Here is an 18,763-nt window from a genome sequence, read left to right on the forward strand (position 1 = left end):
CCCCTACCTATAACACGAGGAGTGTGTGTGTGTGTGTGTGTCCGTCCAACTCCATTTGTGAGGACTAAATCATTATCGTTGAAAATGTGTATGTGTTTGTGTGTGTCTGTGTGTATGTGCCAGTAACGGTTGCTCTGTGTCCCCAGCTGTCATGCGAGGACCAAATCATCCTTCTGAAAGGCTGCTGTATGGAGATCATGTCGTTACGGGCGGCCGTTCGCTACGACCCCGAGAGCGAGACGCTGACACTGAGCGGCGAGATGGCCGTCAAGCGCGAGCAGCTCAAGAACGGCGGCCTGGGCGTAGTGTCGGACGCCATCTTCGACCTGGGCAAGAGCCTGGCGCAGTTCAACTTGGACGACTCGGAAGTGGCGCTACTGCAGGCTGTCCTGCTCATGAGCTCAGGTGAGAGGGTAGGGGAGCTGTAGAGGTCAGAGGTGCTTTAACTGCCACGGAATTCTAGAACACTGTACCCACTCACTGCCAGAACAACATTCTAAATCCCCCAAAAATCTGCTGGATATTGTCAAACTGTGTATAAAGTACCTGTTTTCTGGTTTTACACTACTTTTTGATAGCTACAGTCAAATAACAAAGGATGTTACACCACTGCCTCTATTTTAGGGCTCCAAAAAACATTGTGTATGTCATTGTGGTCATTAGAAACAGCAGTTGCACAATACAATTTGTAATATGTACTAATGAATTATCACCTCAAAAACACACACAATAGATAATATTCATAGGAAGATATGTAATTTAATAAATTAATAATATATTATTACATACTCTAAATATGCGCACATCTTATTACATCATTACAAAATGATTGAGTAGCAAACTTATAACATACAACGTGACAAACTGTAGGTGGTTTCAATTCAGATAAATCAGGTAGTCTAACAAACAGTGACATGTTAATCATGTAGTACCATGCATGTCATTATTTATGCTGTTACTTTTAACTTTTGCAATTAAATTCAGGTCCAGAAAGGTTTAGAATGACTAAACATAAACACCCCTGTAGTAAAAAGGCAATATGAATGATAAGTTCTTTTTGCTAATTGAGGGGCAGCCGTGGCCTACTGGTTAGCGCTTCGAACTAACCGGAGGGTTGCCGGTTCGAACCCCGACCAGTAGGAACGGCTGAAGTGCCCTTGAGCAAGGCACCTAACCTCTCACTGCTGCCCGAGTGCCACTGTAGCAGGCAGCTCACTGTGTCGAGATTAGTGTGTTCTTCACCTCACTGTGTGTTCACTTTGTGCTGAGTGTGTTTCACTAATTCACGGATTGGAATAAATGCAGAGACCAAATTTCCCTCACGCGATCAAAAGAGTATATACTTATATGGTATTGGTGACAAACCAAGATACTTTGCACATGACAATTTGCAGATCATAAAAGAAAAACTGTCTACCTGCTGGGGTGTTTTTTTAACATCTGCAAACCGTAAAGGACTGACATAGGTTAAGCTCTTGTGAGCACACTAACAGCAGAGACCAGTGTTGTGCCCGGGGAGCAACCTATATGTGGCCACAATACTCATGTTCTCTGTGATTAATTTCCTATTTTGCCTCTGAAAACACATTGGATTAGATCCATGTTTCATTTGAGTATACAGCTATACATGTAATAGCTGTTGAAGAGAACAAAAAAGAACTGAACATCTTTTGGAAACTAGTGTACTACTAGCCAACTACTTGCTAGCCAGCTACTAGCCAGTTCTGTAGTTTTGTATAGATTTCTAAAAATGAACAGTAAAACCTCTACACTGGTAGAGATTTGAACAAACAAACAATAAATATCAGTTCAAGTTTTGTATAGATTTCTAAAAATGAACAGTAACTGATTGGAAGAACTGATCATATGATAAAATAACTGATCCTTTGAACTGATTGAAAGAACAGCTGATTTAACTGATTGAAAGTGCTCAGACGACCTAGGCTGGTAGTGGTGGATGCCTGAGATGGAGGACCGCATTCTGTAAAAGAACAAAAAAACTATATTTAGAGAAGAAAATTGCCATTTTGGCAAATGTCTACATTTATAGTTATTAGCAGTGTAATTTAACGTGCATAAATAACTTTTATATAATCAATAGTAGTAATTATTACGTTGTATGAAACAGGGGAAATGCATATCAACATGTGCATATTAAAATGAATGTAATATACCAGATACTATACGCATACTAGATACCCTACTATAATAAGCAAACAACATCTCGCCAGTGTTTGTACACAAGCTTTGGACATCTCAAAGCAGTCAGTGGGGCACAGTGCAGGGTGGTCTGGACAGGTTTTGCAGAAGAAAGGTGTCTGCTTCCTCCCTCTTCGTGCGTCATCTGGACTGCGCTTCCGCGTGGAACAGACTTTGCAGTCCGGACGCGATTTCTCGTGTTGTCCGAGAAAGTGTCGACCAGTGAGATGCACGGGCACTAACGGTGTGCTGATTGGCCTGGGAGTGAGCTCAAATTGCCTCCGTCTCAGTAGCCCCTTCACCACAAGCTCGCGAAATCCAGCAGACTGCATTGCATTGCCACTTTCTTTGTGCAAGATGTAGGCATTCACAAGTGCGACCTCTCGGATATGATGGAACAACCGATGGTACCACTTCATTGCACGGTGTTGGTAGCTGTAATAGGAGCATAGCTGGTCTCCGCGATCTACCCCTCCCATGAAGCGGTTGTAGTCCTCCACGCTTGCGCAAAGTTCTGTAGCCATCAGGCCCTTTGCTATGCACTCGTTTGGTGATAACGAGATTATCGTGCACTGTGAAGAGGACAGTGACTGTACCAGCATCACGAAAAGACGCAGTTAATAGTGAACGTTTTTCAAAAAACACGGGGGGATCTGAAGGCCGCAGTTTCAGACCATGGAGTTGAGGGGGCACCTTTCCTGTTCACACGAACAGTTCCACACGCGCCGGTGTTTTGCCGGTGGAGCTCTTGGAAAAGAGCGGGTGAGGTGTAGTAGCTGTCAGTATATAGAGTGTGTCCCTTCCCCAAAAGCTTGGCTTCCCTTAGCAAGCCAACAACTGAACTATGGCCAATACCCAGACAGCGATCGTAGTTGAAGGACCCTCCAGTGTATACATGCCACAGGTACGTGTAATTACTTGTCGAGTCTTACAGGACAAAATTCTTCAGACCAAACCGGTGTCTTTTATTTGGCACGTACTGACGAAAAAACACCCTTCCACGAAATGAAACCATGGATTCGTCAATGGAGAGGTGTTTGTGGGGGTAGTACTCGCTCTGAAAACTCTTCAGGACTAGATCCATGAGTGGGCGGATTTTAAAAAGTGGATCATAACCCGGCTGACCTCTCTCCAACCTCAGTGAGTTGTCATTGAAGTGGATGCAGGAGGACAAGAGCTGAAAGCGGTTGCGTGTCATTACACGAGCGAAATTTGGTGTCAAGCCCAGTGAACTTTGGGTGCTCCAGTAATCAGAGATTTTAGGCTTTCTAGTCAGACCCATGCTGATCTGAATGGCCAAAAACGCCTCCATCTCAGAACGATCAGTGGGTTTATAGTCACGTAAACGAGAGTGACTCGCTAGCTCGGTGGAAGCTAACGCCTCAGCATAGCAGTTTGTCTCAGCCACCATGAGATCAATGGTACAATTGCTAAAAAAGGCTTTAAAAAAAAAAAGGTATGGATCACTATAATCCCAAACTCTCTGCGGACCAGGTTGTGGGTTGGTGTGTACAAAAGGGATCCTCCCATCAGATCGCTTCCTCTCCCCCTCAGTGGCCACCGTCTTGCCTGTCACATCTAGCCACTCCCGCGGGGCGTCTCCCTCACCACAGCCAGTGAAGTTGCCGGCCTCGGTGAAGTCGCCGGCCGCTCCTCCTCCTTCGTCTCCCTCCTCGTCCTCCCTAGAGGACGGTTCGGGTTCGGACACATGGGGGCGATATGCATTGGAAGCTTTACATTTAAAATTCCTTATTATGTTGGGTTACCAACAGGTCTGCTTTACATGATGCAAACGTTTGTTTTTTCAGAATAAAGTAAAATGTAAAAAATACCTAATAGCTTTCTTCCTGTGTGCAAGATTTGTTTATCGTGACAACGCATTTCAGGCATGCCGCCTGAAATGCACATGCGTTGTCACGACTACATAAACAAATGGTTATGCACATTTCGCACATATGCACATAAGCACAGTCTTGGGTGACGTTAAAAAATTGTTAGCCTATCAGGAGATTTTAAGATTATTTGCGTTGCATACTGTGGTAAAGACATAGGCTACCGGTAGGCTATAAGGTCGTCTCGTTCAACTGGATGAGGATTTCCTCGAGTTGCCCCAATTAACGTCGATGCTGCATATGGATCAGTGACAGAGGCACTGTAGTTTCAAAGACTGTTGCAGTTCATTTCAAGACTTTTCGTCAATGATAAGACAAAAATTCTATTTCAATAGGCTATGCTTGCTTGGGCCTCTTGTGTTAATGTGCTGTGGTGTGTGACCTGCATGCGTGCCATCTGATTCTGTAGACAATTTGTTGTGTGTTCCGTTTAATGGGCTAAAAAGACAGGCTATCCACAAACGTGAACGTTTAATCACTAGCATGGGAATAACTGAGGCATCATCTGCGTCGGGCTCGGGTCGGGTTCGGACATAAAAATGAAAATGCCTGTCGGGTTCGGGTCGGGTTCGGACCGCAACTCTGTCGGACGCGGGCCGGGTTCGGACAGAAATTTGCGGCCTGATCCGCACTCTAGTCCTCCCCTGGACCACACACGACCCCCTCCAACTCCTCCTCTCCAAATCCGAAGAACTCATCACTGTCACTGTCCCAGTTAAAATTAAAACTCTCCTCCATGGTCGTAAATTCATGGTACCGCAATCGCAAACTCGCTCTGGGTGCTAGCTAGATAGATAGCTTGATATTTAGCTTCAGCTAATTTGTTTCTTGAAGTTTGTGAATGACGTAATTAGCATATTTGTGAAATATTAACCAATCGTGATCTGTCTAGAACATGTTTACTATCATATCAACATAGCAACAGCACAGTAACAATGTTTTAATTGGCTACATGTTACCGCGGCAATGATGATGCTCCTTGGGCGCACATATGCACCCTTGGCATTCTAGAACACACTCATTGTGGGCGCATATATGCACCGTTGGCAATAAACGGGCTAGAGGTAAGGGGAGAGGACAGGGGAGTTGTAGAGGGCAGAAATGCTCTAAAGGGCAGTGGAGCTCTAGAGGGCAGGGGAGCTGTAGAGGGCAGGGGAGCTCTAGAGGGCAGGGGAGCTGTAGAGGGCAGGGGAGCTCTAAAGGGCAGGGGAGCTGTAGAGGGCAGGGGAGCTGTAGAGGGCAGGGGAGATGGGCAGGGGGTAGAGGGCCCCCAGAGAGGGCAGGGGGGCAGGGGAGGCTCTAAAGGGCAGGGGCTCTAGAGGGCAGGGGGGCTGTAGGGGAGCAGGGGGAGCTCTAAGGGCAGGGGAGCTGTAGAGGGCAGGGGAGATGTAGAGGGCAGGGGAGCTGTAGAGGGCAGGGGAGCTCTAAAGGGCAGGGGAGATGTAGAGGGCAGGGGAGATGTAGAGGGCAAAGGGCTGCCATGGCTGTGGAATGAGATCAGGTCAGATCTGATCCAGAGTCAGTCACACTTTGGAAATGGGGGGTGACACAGTATTTACTATAACAAAACATCAAGGCACAAGACCAATATATTAACCATGTAAAAGCCACAGTAGAACAAGTTTGTTGCTGTTTGTTAACCGCCCAGCATGCGTAGTTTGATGCATGTCGGGAAGCTATGCGCGAACCCAAAGCTCAAACATTATTGTAGCCTTCCCGTCTGTCTGATCCCATTTTAATTTTCTTTTTTCAGTTCAAAAGTGGATGGATCAGGTTCATGGTCATGCATCCTTTTTTAAGTATAGTTTTTGTCGGTGCCTCAGCTATATATAAGCAGGGGTGTAGTGGACGTGGGACGCGGGGGAACGCCGTCCCCCCACTTCTTGGGGCATTGTTTTGAGCATTTTAATAAACATTTATTAATATAACAAGTGTTGTTACCAGTGATAACAACGCATCACACAAACGTCTCCAATTAGGCCTCTTTGTCATAAAATTCGTTACAAGAATGACCGTCATGCTGTAGCACTCCACCATGTGTAAAGACATTAAAAACTACGCAGCTCGTCGTTCCACGTTACCCGAAAGTAGCTAGAAAGTGGCTAGAAAACCATAGACATAGAACTGCCCGAACTGTATCCGAATCTAGCAAGCATCTTCATGGCCCACTGTTGCAATTCCTTCGTTTGTGTTTTGCATAAAGCAGGTAGGCTATTCCAGTCAAAATGACACGATAAGCATGTGAGAGTAATACGAGTGATTTTTATCGAGGAGGCTCCAATATAAGTGAGGCTATTTAACCATAAGTAATGACCCAACGGTGAACCTGAACAACTTTAGGAAAAACTTACGATTGGTGCAGCTACTTTCATCCAAACAAAAACTTTTCAAATGACTGGCACTTGCCTGCCCAATGTTCTTTCTGTTATTTTTTTGTTTTGTTTTATTGACTGTGCACCTCTGCATTTTAATCATTCGCAATGACATTCATATGACGCCCCCTCAAATTGAGCTACACTGCCCACACAGCGTGTTGAATGCGTGTGAATCCTGCTGTGCTATTGTTATTGCCATGGTTTACGTGTGGTAATGAATGAAGCCATGCCGCAGCATGTTATGCGTCAAAGAGATTACACTACGCTAGATTAAATAGGCTACTCTACATTATGGTTTGTCTGTTTATTGTATGATACAACAAAATGAAAAGCTACTGACCATAGACTTTGGTGGATATGTGTAGTTTGAGTGAAGACATTAGGCTACATTTTGAAGTTAATCCATGTCATTTAATTGTTTTTTTGAATTCGGTTTCATGTTCATGAAAGCTGGTAACAATTTGGTCTTGGCCTTACGGACCGATGTATGTGGAGGTGCGAGTGTGACAGTTTTTGCAATGATGTCATTAAAATAGCGTCCCCCCACTTTAAAAATCCCCACTACACCGCAACATAACGTAATGAACAACTTTTTTTCTACTTCTGAATGCAGTTATGTTGTTGAATATAGTTAGGTTTAGAAGCAATTTTGTGATTTCAATAACCTACTATGTTGATGAATTGTTAATGATGATTAAGGGCAAGGAAAAAAACATTTCCTGCAACACACCTGCGTAGCCTTCAAAGCACACAGTTTGGGAAACACCGATCTAAAAAAAATATAATGGAAGTTGACTTTAAAAGATAGTTTATTGTCCATGATTTTTGGAAGTTCCAGAGAAAAGCTTTTGCATTTTCCCAGTCCAGAGTGTCATAACATCACCTCAGCCTGCTCAGGCTCAGGTCTGACCCTGACTGGGCACGGGGACGCTGGATGACTACCAGATCCAGAGACAGATTTGTCCCTCAGCTGGCCGCTATGTAATCTGACGTAGCTGTTAGCTTTCCTGTTGTAGTTGGGGACAGGGGGACTGAGAGCTTTGGCATCCCTTACTGACATGCCCCTATTAATCCGTCTGGAACATTTACAAGCCTGTCTGACAAATTTACAGGACTATTTTGATGATTCATTCAGCACGTCTTAGCCTGTTTATAAGCTTCTGTGAGGCTCTGTTATGTCCAGTTTATGCCCCCGGTAGATTTTTATAGACAATTATCAATCATCACTCTTAACTCCTATTAAATTACAATGTAAATATATAACATACAACTACCCAGTTGTCTCTCTCTCCTCCTTGTCCATCGTGTGCTTATACAACATTCATACATCAACACACCACTTACGTGTTTCTTTTCCCTCACTCTTTCTCTCTTTTTCATTTTCCTCGTCTTCTTCCCCCCCTCCCTCTTTCACTCTCCTCCTTCTCTTTTCTCCCTCTTTCTCTTCTCTTTCCCCCCTCCCTCTTTCACTCTCCTCCTTCTCTTTTCTCCCTCTTTCTCTTCTCTTTCCCCATTGTCTTTCACTCTCCTCCTTCCTTTTCCACACAACCCCCCCCCCCTTTTTTTTTTTGGACCTTTTAGTGGCGTTCAGTGTGTGAGAAAGATCGAGTCGTGTCAAGAGAAGTACCTACTGGCGTTCGAGCACTACATCAACCACCGCAAGCATCACATGGCCCACTTCTGGCCCAAGCTGCTGATGAAGGTGACGGACCTGCGCATGATCGGGGCCTGCCACGCCAGCCGCTTCCTCCACATGAAGGTGGAGTGCCCCAACGAACTCTTCCCCCCGCTCTTCCTCGAGGTCTTCGAGGACCAGGAGGTGTGACCCAGAGAGGAGGAGGGGGAAGAAGAAGAAAGATGAAGAGGACACATGGATGGGGTGGGTGGGGTTGGGGGATGGGGGTCAAACTTGGATGGAGGAATGGTGAAGGAGTTGGGGTACTTTTTTACACTCACTCATTTTTGCTCTCCATGTAGCCAAACGAGACTGGTAACGCCAGACGTGGTGTCGATGCCACTGAAGCGTTTGGCCACCCTGTGCTTGCTGTAACTTGGACAGCTCTGAAGTGTCACCTCCCAGAGCCCTCTCTCTCTCTCTCTCTCTCTCTCTCTTTCTCTCTCTCTCTCTCTCTTTCTTTCTCATAGGCCCTGCTGGGAAAGCCCAGATTTCCATTAAACAGAGAAGCTAGCATCCGCGAACCTACCTCCCAATTTACCTACTTACCTCCCACCATTACCTTACTCTTTGGTGATTTAAAAGGTGCAAAAAAAAAAAAACACACATACACCTCAACACGTGGGTCAATCTGTGAAAGCTACTTTACTTTTTTTTTCAATTTCAAGCCCATGTGTACAGGAAGCTAACTGTTTCTAGGAATGTACAATATACAATACATGCAGTAGCATAAGGCCTTATGTGAGCCCTCATTTCTCTTTGAGTCTAGTGTCTGATCAAGTCAACCTCTTTTTTGCACTCTTTCAATGGGCAGTGCTCCTCTATGTACGCAAGTTATCCACTCTGTCTCCGTACAGACATATCACAAATGCAGACAGCTCATCACTTCCATATTACCTCATCAGCGTACCTGAAAGCAGGTGCATTAATGTCCTTACATCTGTATACTTACACACACACAGAGACAGACAGACAGACAGACACACACTAACTTAGACACACACAGTGTACCTGTAGTTATCATGTGTCCCCATGTCAATGTGCGACCCCTCCCCTCATACCGCTCCAGCTGTATAACTACTCGTAACTACCTGTATCCACACCCTTTTACCTGCAGACATGTACGCAGTATGCCATTGACTCTCACCAGTTTCGTTTGCTGTGTCTGTGACCTCATCTCCTAATTAACGAGATTGCTGGCTTACCCCCTGTAACTTCAGGAGTAACTGCTGATCTCCAAAAGAACTGCATGTATTCCTTCTGAAGTTTATTTGAGATTTGTGTGAACTCCCAAAGTTACCTGGTTAAGCCATGTAACCTCGCTTCGTAGTTCACCCTAAAAGTCTCTCCAACGAGAAGAAATTCTGTGCTGTTGGATGCACCACACAACCCAGACACCTCAGTCACCACCTCCTGTGGCACCTCTGAGCCTGTGCAGTCTAATGCTCATTCTGTGCCAATGGGCGCCTCAGTGTAGGGATACTGACAGACAGCCTCAGTGCACCAGCTAAGGATGTACTAGTAGTGGATGCACTGGTAACATGGTGTTGGCACTGCGAATGGGGCTACGTAAATTAATGCAACTGAGATTTGATTGGAAAATTGAGATGGGAAATTTCAGCACATAGAGTTTTGACTGGGTTGGTGGAAAGAAATTTTGTTATGAGTTTTCGGTCATTAAATTTGCGTGCGTTTGAGCTGGGTGACAGTGGATAGAGTGATGTGTAGACGTGCCCAAATAGAAAGGAACGACAGCGGTGTATGCCTGAAGATGCACAGCATGTGTCGTTTTCACACACACACACACATACACACGTACACATTCACATACACACCCACAAACAGGCACGCACACAAACACTCAACACACACTCAGACAACACACGCCACACATACATAGACAGACAAACACACACACAGAAACCTCGCTCCTTTGGGTTGCCTGAGAATAGTAGGATGGTGTTGACCTACCTCACTGTGGGCCCTCAGCCAACACATTCTACCTCAGCTGTAGTGTCTGCGTGGCTGCCATTGTTACACAAACACACACACACACAAACACACACAAACACACACATACACCACATACACAAACACAAACACACACAGACATACAAGCAACACTCCCCCTCACAATCCTTGCCAAGTTGCAAATGACCTGCCTGTATAACTGCACACACAACAAATGACATGCATTTAACACACTGTTTTCACACTTTAATTGCCAATGCCCCACAAGGGAAATGATACGTTTTTGGAAATATATGTGTGTGTGCGTGCGAGTGTATTTGATTTTTCACTTGGGACCAACATCATTTTTGATCCTGCTTCTCAAAGACTGTGATCCAATACAGCTGTCATCAGGAATTTCTGCAACCGTTTACAGCAGCAACAACAACGACAACAAATAACACCAACAAAAGCCTCTTCCGTCAGGTGGTGATACATTCAGCTCCAATGTGATTGGACTGAAGATCAGGATAGATAGCCTGATTGTTTTTTTGTTTTTTGTTTTTTTTTGTGCATGATTTTCAGATGCTCTGGTCATCCAAAAACAAAAAGAGGGAAATAAAAATTAAGTAGAAGAAGTCTGTTGACCTCTGGGCCTTGAACCTTAGGATGGCCTGGGCCTCAGGACTGCAGCAGCATTGAGCATGTGCAGACGGTGGGTCGAGCTCCTTCTGCAACCACTAGCAACCCCACCCTACCTTGCCCACCCTCCAACACTGACCAATACTATCCATATGCACTTTCAGTACGAGTCTACAGGTCAGGAGCATCACGACTCAGGCATAGTCAAACGCGCCACCACCAGTGTCTACCAGCATGGTCAACCACAGCAGTGCCCAGCCGTACTGACACTGGCCCCTCAGGCAAGATTAATCGCACCAGCACAGTCAAGCTCCGCAGCTGCCATAAGACACCAACCTGGTCCAGTGCCAGCAGTGCCAAGCTCGGCGCACTCCACTGACCACACTCAGAATTACAGGAAACAGCCATTTTGTTCTCTGGGAGCATTTCAGGACACGATGAATGAATTCACATGACGTATAAGCTGGTTCCTGTTCCATAACCACCCTCCTACCTTGCTCTGCCTGTCTCCCATCATCCCGAAGGGACTTAAATGAATGAACAGAGCACTCTGAATGTCATTTTCCCTTACCCTGCCCCATATTCTCCCTAGTGATCTCGGTGTCACCCAAAACATACTGACAAACAATCAAGTGCTGAAAACAATCACCCACAATCCACCTGTGCAGCTCACATGCACTCATTGCAAAGTCTTCGCCAAATAGGGTTCATTTCCAATATAGTGGTGTGGGGGCTTAATTCAGTTCCAACGTGAACAGCAACGTATTGGCTGTGGATGCGGCCACCACGTCCACACACGAGAGGAATGTACTGTAGTGGAGACTTTAGTGTGGGGAAAACTTCGGCCCCATATGGTATTATGTCATGGACAGACAGAGGTCATGTAAAATGACCTTTACAGTTTCTCAGCTGTAAAGCAGTTGCTTCTTTGCGGCAAGCAGAGAAAACTGAACATTTAATGTAAGTGCATAAAAATGTTGGAATTAAGTTCATGCGGCGTGGACATCAGTTTTGTACACTTGATTGTCGTTTGTCTTTGTTTTATATTTCATTTAATTGTATCTTTGGCTGTGATAAAGTGCTCTGTGGCAACTGTAACCGACGCTTACCAGGTCAGCAATGGACATGACCTCCTTTTGCTTTGTATGTACTGGTTATCTTTCCATGACTATGTCTGTCCAATATAGTATAAACCTATCATTGTCAGTGTAAGCAGAACATGTTTGTGTTTGATTTGAAAAAAACAGGAAAAAATTATCATTGAGAAACCTACTCATACCTCAATCACAATGCTAATTTATACTCTGAAAGAATGTTCTGACAACCTCTTCCCCCAGAAACCAGAAAGCTACTCTTTTTTTCTGCAATGTTAACAACACTAAGCATTTCTCCCCATTGTTTGTGAGTGTCCTATTGTGTGGTGCAGTACAGTGTTTGGGTGTATTCGTTAGTTTTTTGTTCATCTATACAAACCCCCAAAGTGAGTGTAAGTAATTCACAAAACATTCAAGACTGATCACTTCAGTGAAGGTATACACTATGCCCTTGGGAATCTAAACCATAGCTGAACAAGAGCCCTATCATACCTTACATTAATAGGTTGATAAATGTATGCATGACAAAGACAACCTGCTTAGACAAATGTCTTAGTCTATAGAGGTTGGTCACAGAGAAGTTTCCTTTCAAAGACACAGTTTGGGATGGATTGGATATCCAGGATCGGCCATGTGTCATTAATGGATAGCAGTCTTAAGTTCTTCAGAGAGAAAAACCTTCGCACCATAAACTCAGTTTCTATCAGGCTCTTCTCTAAAGCGAGAGAATCAAATAGTTTTTGTTCTGTTCACATTGTTGGTCACATTGTGAATGACTTAATGACTGATTACTGTGTTTGATTGAATTTTGGATCTGTTTTTTTATGGTAACCTTTTTATAGTACATTATGGACTAAAGTAAGACATCGCAGATATTTGTCCAACAAGAATAAGTTTTACGGTCTCAAAATGTTTCATTTAAAAACAAAGAAAAAAACTCACAATGATGGAAAAAAAAGTCAGTCTCAAGACAGCAATTGTTTTCCCTTTTTTTCTTCTTTTTTTTAAAGACAATTCACAGAATGTAAATATATTATATCCTGGATCTTTTTTATTTTATATATAATGCATCTTGATGTTTGATATATCTGGACACATACACACATTTTTACTGAATTAATCAATTTGAATGACAATATAAAGCTTGCACACTCACAGCTTAACGTGAGCACACTTGACAGGACCTTCTGTCTGCATTATGTTCTTAAAGTTCTAAACATACACATTTTCTGTACGGCTATCATGCTTGTGTGCATTTATAAACATTCACAGTCCTACTGTTTGGATGTGATGCCACTTAACATGATATTGGAGATATAAGATGATATTGGAGATATAAGATGATATTTAATGTGATGAATAGAGTATGTCAATTTGGATGTTGGACCCTTCAGGGCATGTGTGTGGAAAGGCCAGCAAATCAAAATTGAAGTTTCCCATTTGGAGTTCTTTCTTGATTTATCCCCTCCATGGTAACATTACTATAGTTAAAAAAGATGTACACAACTAAATGAAATAATATTGAGAGATGAAAGAAGTGAACATTCACAAGTTTACTTTTTATTAGTGACATCACTAGAATATTTTCAGCAATTTTGGAACATTTCTGAATCCTTCTGTATCCCTGACCCATGCCTGACCTGGACAAGGAAAAGAAATATTGGTAGATGCAGCTTGAAAATCCACACTGGAGTGGGACAATGCAATTAATTACAGTAAACAAACAAGCAAACAATCACAGAGCTGCATTCATGAACCACATGGTTGGAAGTTCTTCACTTCTGGTGAGAAAAAAAGAAATTGAGTTGCTCAGATTTGTACAACCACCTGTCTAAAAGCATAATGAGATTGTCCTGGGGTTTTTGTTTTATTTTAAGAATAATTTCAGATGATAACTAACATGTGATAAATTGGCTCTTGTGTTTAGCCTTCCTCTTTATCTTGTGGTCTGGTGCCAAATGTTGGCAACAAATGCCTCACTGGAAAACATCTATGCAATTTCCAGCTATATTTATGATAACGTCAACGAGCAATCATTGGAAAATCTCTGCAAAAGGCCTTCAGTGCCCAGCTGAAGAGAGAATCAAAATGAGGAAATGATTGGAATGATTGTGGTGGCCCGTCTGAGAGATTATACTGATTCTGTTCAGGACGTGTGAGAAATGATTGCGATATACATAAGTATTCCATTTGAAAATGAATAAGAAGACCGCTCATTGCACTGCTCAGACTTGCCCTGTAGAGGTGGAGGAATATGAGGAGGATAGGGTAAGGTGTACATAACAGTTTTTTTGACAGTTCGCCACTGAAGTACCTGTCCACATCTAAACATGCATTTTTTTTTTTGTTATGTTCTTTATTCAGTGTTTATGCTTGTTTGCACCTGTAAGTGTTTCATGCTCCCGCTCAGATAGTCACAGAGTGACTTTAAAACAGATTAAATGCCCTCCCTATTAGTAAACCTTTTAGCGGGCAGCAGCACCTGAATTGGGTGCCATCTTTTACCCCAGTCTATGTACATGGAGAAACTATGCATAGCACTTTTTTCCTCAGCCAAAGGTATAAACGACAAATAGAGGTCCTGCCAAGTTAGGCTTGCAGAACCTGGCCCTCGGTCCAGGCCTCTTCTGGCCCAGCATCAGCAGCAGCGAGTGTGGGGGTGGCAGTGAGCGATATCGTCAGACGTCACCATTGATGGTGATCATAGAGCTGAATCAAGAGGTATTATGGAGTTTGAGTAGAGACACTTAAAGATGCATCCATGTTTTTAACCCAGTGAGAAGAGACGCGAAAGGCTTAGGGGGTTTTAATCCGAAGGATGACTCAGGTATATAAGACCATGACTTTTTTCATTTTAATAAATGGTTATTGTCTAGACGACAGGTGTTCACTCATTCTTCTTTGACTCTGTGTTCCTCTTTCTTTTTTCTGTTACACATTTTCACGCCACATTCAGGACAGCTAACATAATATCTTGTCCATTTGTGTTACAGTGTCTATGTCTACATGTGAAGAGTTTGGTTCCAAAACGCTATATCCATTTTAATGAATTTTCATAAATAATTTTTTAATATTATTTTGTTTTCCAGGAAATTTCAGTGGAAATGTAATTAGGTTATTGTTGTTTGATTTATGATTTCCTCAATCAAAACAACACAATTGCAATTTTATTGATATTACCTAAAATGCACAATTAAATGTATTGATTTAATTTTATTGATTTATTCTTATCTTATCTTTATATTTTTTAAAAAAATGGAGATATAGCATTTTGGAACCAAATTCTTCATGTCTCCTTACACCATAGTGTTTAAAACATCTGACAATGAATGCAGACACTTTGCCATTCTCAGGTCTTTGCCATCATTCGGTCAAATTCACTCATTTTTAGTCATCCCCTCTCCCCACACCTCCTGTCAAACAGGTGTCTAAACCTAAGTATGTGTAGAGAATAATACAGATAGAAACGTGGTTTGATGCCAACCCAACCAGAGCTTGTGAAGCTTGGGGCAGAGTAATTTGCCCCAGTGTGGGTGGGAGCTCATCAGCATTCTTCAGATGAGGTGGGTTAAAAGCACTCAGTCAATGTAATGCTATAGGAAACACAGGAGAACATTTGGGTCACAACACTTCTAAATAGTTACTCTCCAGTACTGACACACTTATTTAGAAAGCCAATCGAGTTAAATGCAATATCCAGTCGAGTGCACTGAGAGACAGAACTGGCCCTAAGGCCGACATTAGCCAATCTGGTCCTGCAGGGATGCCATCAGATTATGGACTGGGAAAACCTGACCAAATGTTGCTACTAGGAATTGTTAAATGTGTGAACTGATCTTCATTTGACATACATTTTTTTTCATCCTTTCACAACTGCCTTGACAGAAATTGTTTCCTATAATGATCTACTTACCCTTATGCTGAACCTAGGACTTAGTGTTGAACCAGTAATATTGCATAGATGTCATGGATTCTCAATGTGAAGACACACACACTGAGAAACTGAGAAATATTTTGGGATATACTGTGATCTTTCACACAAAAACCACAGGGCAATATTTAGTTTGGTACAGTAGAACTGTCGTCACAAAGTACAACAATTGAAGTATCTCATTCTTATTTTCAAAGGAAGATATTTTTGTCGTATTGTTGCCTGGTCTATTTTATTATTATATTTATGTAATAAATATGAAGCTATAATGGTACTCAAACTGTGGTCATTTCTGTTGATCCCCAAGTTAAATGAACAAAGTTTACTTTCTTCCTGCACTGTACTTGCATTTGTTATATAGTGCAGAAGTGCATACATCTATCTATGTAATGCCATTTCTTTTTCCCATGGACAGACATATCAAGGTGTTCTATTTGCTTTGTGATCTTTAATGAGCAACAAAGTCTACTCTGTACGCTAAGTCATCAAGAAGACTAAGGCTGCAGTGTACATTCTGGAACATGTATTAGAGTACTTCTGCACTTTGATTCTATTTAAATTTTAAGATTTTACCTAATGACTTTCAAAGCCAGCCACCTCCATCTCCGAGAACACATTTTACCCTTAGCACCCTACACCTCAAAAGAAAAAAAAATATGTAAAAGTTAAATCCTTTAAACCTCCATGCAACCTCAATGATATTTTCCCTTCCTTTTGAAGTCAGAAGCTTGCAGAGCTCCTGGAGTTGCTATAGTTACCTGGTTTTACAATGTATTGTCGGTCCTAGGGTCGTTCCCCTGTTTGGCAAGCTAAGCACGCCCATTTCTAGTTCCTCTGTTGTGGAGAGGATGATGTCATAAAGGCAGCTTTCCTGTCCACCTATCCAAGCGAGTCTCTCCTGGTGTAACTCCGCCTAGCCCCTCACTGAAATGTTTACAGCTGAGTTTCTTCAGCCAGAAAAGGTACACGATGTGAATATTATGGCTTCCTGCTTACTCAAGCACACAGCCCAATGGCATACACAGTCTCTACCCTCACTACTGTGTATATATACTCAGTCCTATCCTCCCTTCCTCTCTCTTACACACATACACAGAGAGAGAGAGAGAGAGAGGCAGATGGACACGCACACTTACGCATCTGAGCACAGATGGGACAATTTCTAGGTACCATATTTCCACTACGGGTTAATCAGCAACGTAACATCTGACTCTCACCATTCTTGCACCATATACAGATGAATCACACAAACACAACAAAAAATGTGAGGGCACCCTCTAGAGACTGCAACGCCATATGAATGGACACAGCTCATGTAAGCCAAATCAGTGTTATATAAGTGCCCGCCGCCCCTCTTTATCCCACCCCCTCTCCATCTTTCACACACCACTGCAGTTGGAAGTATCCTCGGCTCAACCTGTGAGTGGAGGGAGAAGCCATACGAGGACACAGGAGCTACAGGGGAGACAGAGGCTGAGAGGGAGAGGGACGCAAACTGGGCTCTCAGAGTGTGAGAGGGGCCGCGCCGCCCACCGTCTGTCTCTGGAAACTGCAGATTGAGTGCAGAGCTGCCCGGAGCTTTACCCGCATCAAGAGGCTTATAGGGAAAGGAAGGGGGAAGGATTTGTGGATATGGCAGGGCAAAGGTTGAGGGTTTTACAGGAAGAGGAAAAAAGAGATGAAAAAAACATTTGGAGATCTAAAAGATATAGAGACAGAGTGTGAGAGATGTGACCTGTCACATAAACACAGTCTCATATTGGACCCAAAACAGAAACGTTATGGACATGATTAATGGCACTGGCGAACTGCAAAAGAGGGGATATTTTTCGTCTTTCGCTCCATAAGTCTCTTAATATAACATCCTCTGTCACAGCAAGAGAACTTGTATTTTAACAGTCCTGGAGAAAGAGAAAGACAGTCAGACAGACGTCAGTGCGTGTGTGTGTGAGAGAAAGCAATCTTGAAAGACAGTCTATGATGTGTCACATAAACTCAGTAACTATACCACTGCTGACCCAAAACGAGGTCATAAAAACATGATTGATGGCAGAGTGGATTGCAATTGCAGGGTGAGCTTGTTTTAATTTCTTGTAATCTGTATATCACACACTCTAACAGCCTCTATCACAACAGGAAGCCTGTCTTTGGTATAAACTATCTATCATCTTTTACTTTACTTCGCCTTAGTGCTCAATTCAATAATACTGTCAATGAAGAATGCGTTAGTGGGCATATAACTGGGCACCACTAATAAGCCACTTATAAAATGACAGGTGTAAGTATCCTGTAACATATTCTGTTATTAATTTTATTATTTTATAACAGAGGGTGAAAAAGGCATCCATAAAATTTGCTCAATATTCCAATATGGCATTTTGCAATTCTTCAGTAACAGAGAGTAATGAGGACACTGGGCCAAGCTGAATTTAAACTACTGATTCAACAGGTATCCGTGATACATTATTAAACAGCAAATGCACCAATAGTGATAGCACCTGTGTATACTTAATAATATACTATGTGGGTACTACATCACCCATGATGTAGTACCCACAAAGTGATGATAACATGGATATTTGTAGTTTTGCTATTTTGTTAACAGCAACAGCTGAAGTGACTTCTAGCTGACATCTAGTGGCAAGATTATGTAATCACATGAAAAATAAGTAAGCAACATTACTTCATTAGCTTTCATTTACCGATTGGTATAACAGCTAATTGTTATAAATGTACGTTATTTGGTCCCATGATGGAGAGCTTCAGACACTCAGTCATGATACCCCGTGGCCTCCAAGGCAATTCATTATGTAGTTTAGCTAACCAAAACATGACATCAGTGCAGGTTTGTTTTGTTGATGTTCACAAGGCAACTTTGTTGACGATTTTGTAGTTAGCTCGTTCATTTTAGACAAAGGCCAAGGTTTTAGGCAGATCTGAACTGTGTTAATATAAAATGAATAAAGATTAAACAGGAAAAAATAAACGCAGATGCACAAAGGGGA

General features: G+C 42.8%; 1 protein-coding gene across 2 annotated transcripts in view; it reads left to right on the top strand.

Moving 5' to 3' along the window:
• The window catches only part of LOC125296021 (thyroid hormone receptor alpha-A-like), a 70,291-nt gene extending 61,958 nt beyond the window's left edge, over positions 1-8,333 (top strand). The window contains exons 8-10 of one of the 2 annotated variants that reach the window (XM_048245643.1): positions 147-405; positions 4,387-4,393; positions 8,048-8,333. In XM_048245643.1, the coding sequence (XP_048101600.1) occupies positions 147-405; positions 4,387-4,393; positions 8,048-8,291 (510 nt within the window). In that variant the 3' untranslated portion in view covers positions 8,292-8,333. Of the gene's footprint in view, positions 1-146; positions 487-4,386; positions 4,394-8,047 lie in introns of those variants that run through there. The other variant, XM_048245642.1, reaches the window with a different exon arrangement.
• Positions 8,334-18,763: the final 10,430 nt, after the last annotated feature.

This window comes from Alosa alosa, chromosome 6, assembly GCF_017589495.1.
Source record: "Alosa alosa isolate M-15738 ecotype Scorff River chromosome 6, AALO_Geno_1.1, whole genome shotgun sequence".
NCBI classification, from domain to species: Eukaryota; Metazoa; Chordata; class Actinopteri; order Clupeiformes; family Clupeidae; genus Alosa; species Alosa alosa.